Below are 3,291 nucleotides of genomic sequence, written 5' to 3'. Positions count from 1 at the left end.
ATAAACCCCTTACTCAACAGATCTTGTAGCTGCTCCTTCAACTCTCTCAACTTAGGAGGGGTTATCCTATACGGAGAAATAGAAATAGGGCGCGTTTCTGAATCCAATTCGATACAGAAATCATTGTCGCAGCCGGGTGTCATACCTAGCAAATCAAAAGAAAAGACCTCCGCGAACTCGCATACAATTGGCACGGACTCAAAGGGCGGAGAATCAATGCTAGTATCACGAACATGGGCAAAGCAAGCCAAACACCCCTTGCTAACTAACTTCTTCATGCAGAGATAAGAAATGATCTTTTTCGGAGCGGGGCTCGGAGTACCCCTCCACTCCAATCTAGCAATCCCACTCATAGCTAATGTGACTGTCTTGGAGTGACAGTCCATGATCGTATGATACGGTTACAACCAAGTCATACCCAAGAAAATATCAGAGTCTACCATATCCAATATCATCAAATCTACCCAAGTATCATACCCATAAAAGTAACTAGGCAAGATCGAAAGACTCGATCAACAATAACTGAGTTTCCAACCGGAGTAGATACATAAACAGGTACATCAAGATGGTCACTAGTTAAATCCCAACCAACAAAATGGTAGGCAAATTCATATAAGAAAGTAGACCCCAGATCAAACAAGACTGAAGGAGGTCGATGACGAACAGAAATAGTACCTAAGATCACAGCATCAGAGGCCTAAGTCTCAGGCCTACCCGGAAAAGAATAGCAAAGACCGCCACCATGGCCACTCTGGCCCGACTGTGCTCCTCCTCTGGACGTTTGAGAATAGCCTCTGCTGAACTGGTGTCCACTTCTGGACGGATAAGATCCACTGCGGCCAGACTGAGCACCGTCTTTGGCTGAAGAACAACCCCGGCCTCCATATGGTGTCGGAGCCCTAAAAGTATGGAATAGAGAACCCTGCTGGGACCCACTTTTGGATGTGGGACAATCTCTCATAAAGTAGCCAGAATCACCAGAAACATAGCAACATCTGGGGGCTGGAGGCCAATACACTGAAGCCGATGAACTAGACGGACCACCACGGTCAGCTGGACTAGAGTAAGAACCACCATGGGACTGTCCATCTCCATAAACACTGGGCCTGGAAAACTGTCCCCCACCCCAGTAGCTAGAACTACTATAACCACCATAATGACGCGGCCTCTTCTCACTAGACTCTCTAAAAGATCGAGTCTTACTAGACTCGGCACCCGCAACATGATCAACAACCACTTTGCAGGAAGATCCCAAAGCCACCAACTGAAGGCAAGTAACATAGAGTGGATACACAAGTCCACTAACAAACCTACAAACCCTCACCTCCTCCGTGGGAATCAACTGACCAGCATACCTAGCCAAAAATAGAAATTTGGCCTCATACTCTGACACTATCAAACACTGGGTCACATTATTTTGGAGGAAGGAATTAGAGTGGATGCTCAGAAGATTGAGGCTGCGAAGAATTGGCCAAGGCCTACGGCACCAACAGAGATACGTAGTTTCTTAGGCTTGGCATGTTATTATAGAAGGTTTGTAGAAGGATTTTCCTCTCTTTCAGCCCCATTGACTAAGTTGATTCAGAAATCAGCTAAATTCAAATAGACATGTCACGACCCAACCCCGTAGGCCGTGACTAGTGCCCGAGTTGGGCACCCAAACGCATTCGTCAAACCCGAGTCACACACACAGTGGCTTATGCCGATACAAATATCAAACGCTACTTCAAACACATCTCAAACTCAACCACATATATATACATATATCGAAAGCCAATAAGGCTATCCGATGGCGCACGGCCCAAAACATATAATATACAAACACACCTGTACAGGGTAGGCACACAACCCACATATACATCTACAGGCCTCTAAACAAACCAACAGAATCATATGACGGGACAGGGCCCCGCCGTACCCCTGAACACACACACATATATGCAACGAACGAGTATATACCAAGATATAGGCTCCGGATAAAAGGGCACTACAACACGGCGGGATAGGTCTCCTAAAGCGGCGGGTCGCCAAGCGGTCGTCTGTGCGGGCATGAAACGCAGCCCCCGAAGAAAGGGGGTCAGTACGAAATATGTACTGAGTATGCAAAGCAGAAAATATAGTAAATAACTGAGTCACACTCGAAACAGAAGTACCGAAAGTAAGTACATTTCCAAAATGCCAAATGTTTATTTTCAAAATAGAAAACATGCAAAAGGGCACAGAAAATATGGTCGCCCGCCTGTCGATGGCGCCACAACACAGCATAACACCAGAAGGGTTCAAATCTCCGTACAACCCCGAACGCAACACATCATCACAGCACATCATAAGCCATATCACAGCATAACTCCATAAACGGAACCCGCCCCTATGGCGAGGTCTCGGGAACCGTAACACAGCATAACACTAGAATATATCATAGTGCGCACGACAACAAAACCGCCGGGGTGAACCGCGAACGATGTACCAACAAACCGCACGAGCGAGTCGTGAGTAACCATATGCATAAAATCATTATCATAGGTTCAAAAAGTAAGTAAAATGACCGTACTTGGGAATCGGGAAAATCGTCGTACCAAACTCTCTCAAACGTCATCAGAAAAGTACAAAGGAAGGTCGCGGGACCCACGGACGAGTGTCAACCCGAGCCGGGCCCGCCTATGGAAAACATACTCATCACACGTCATACAACCTCTCACGACGATATCGAGGCAATCCGAGCCCTTAGCCGAAAGTTATGAGCGTTCGTAGTTTCAACATCGTTAAGAATAGAACTCTTTTGAAAACCAAGTTTTTTATGCAACTTTAAAATCAATTTTTCCAACAACATCAAAACCAATATTTTCTCACATCAACATACGAGTACCAAAAGACAAACGCGAATCATAGACATGCTCGGATTATAAGAATGGAATTTCCTCGAGGCTAGTATCGTAGCCTATATTGAACTAAGACATGCCAAAAGAAAGAAGAGTTAAGCTTTACATACCTCGCTTGCACACAACGGTAATCCAAATCAAACTTATATCTCGAACTCTCCAAGATCTACATGACATTAATAAATACCAACGTCAACCAAGCATTTAGAAATTCATCTCCAACTAACACATAATCCTACGGAAAATTGGGCAGCACTTCCTTTATAAATAGACCAACCCCGAGAATTCAACTCGGCCAAATTCAACAACACAACAACACCAACAATCATTCCAATAATATCCATAATCAATTCAAACATATTTGAACACTAAAGATTCTTCTCACACATTCCAACAACATTCCAATTATGCT

At 44.7% G+C, this 3,291-nt stretch overlaps 1 protein-coding gene across 1 annotated transcript; it reads right to left on the bottom strand.

Annotated features, from left to right (window-relative positions):
- Positions 1–697: 697 nt before the first annotated feature.
- Positions 698–1,353, bottom strand: LOC132064735 (uncharacterized). The gene is made up of 2 exons (XM_059457835.1): positions 1,348–1,353; positions 698–1,264 (listed from the first exon to the last, which is right to left on the bottom strand). The coding sequence occupies exons 1-2, from the start codon at positions 1,351–1,353 to the stop codon at positions 698–700; spliced, it is 573 nt and encodes a 190-aa protein (XP_059313818.1).
- Between the last annotated feature and the right edge of the window lie 1,938 nt (positions 1,354–3,291).

This window comes from Lycium ferocissimum, chromosome 1 (assembly GCF_029784015.1).
Source record: "Lycium ferocissimum isolate CSIRO_LF1 chromosome 1, AGI_CSIRO_Lferr_CH_V1, whole genome shotgun sequence".
Lineage (NCBI taxonomy): Eukaryota > Viridiplantae > Streptophyta > Magnoliopsida > Solanales > Solanaceae > Lycium > Lycium ferocissimum.
This window is presented reverse-complemented; position numbering and strand designations above follow the sequence as displayed.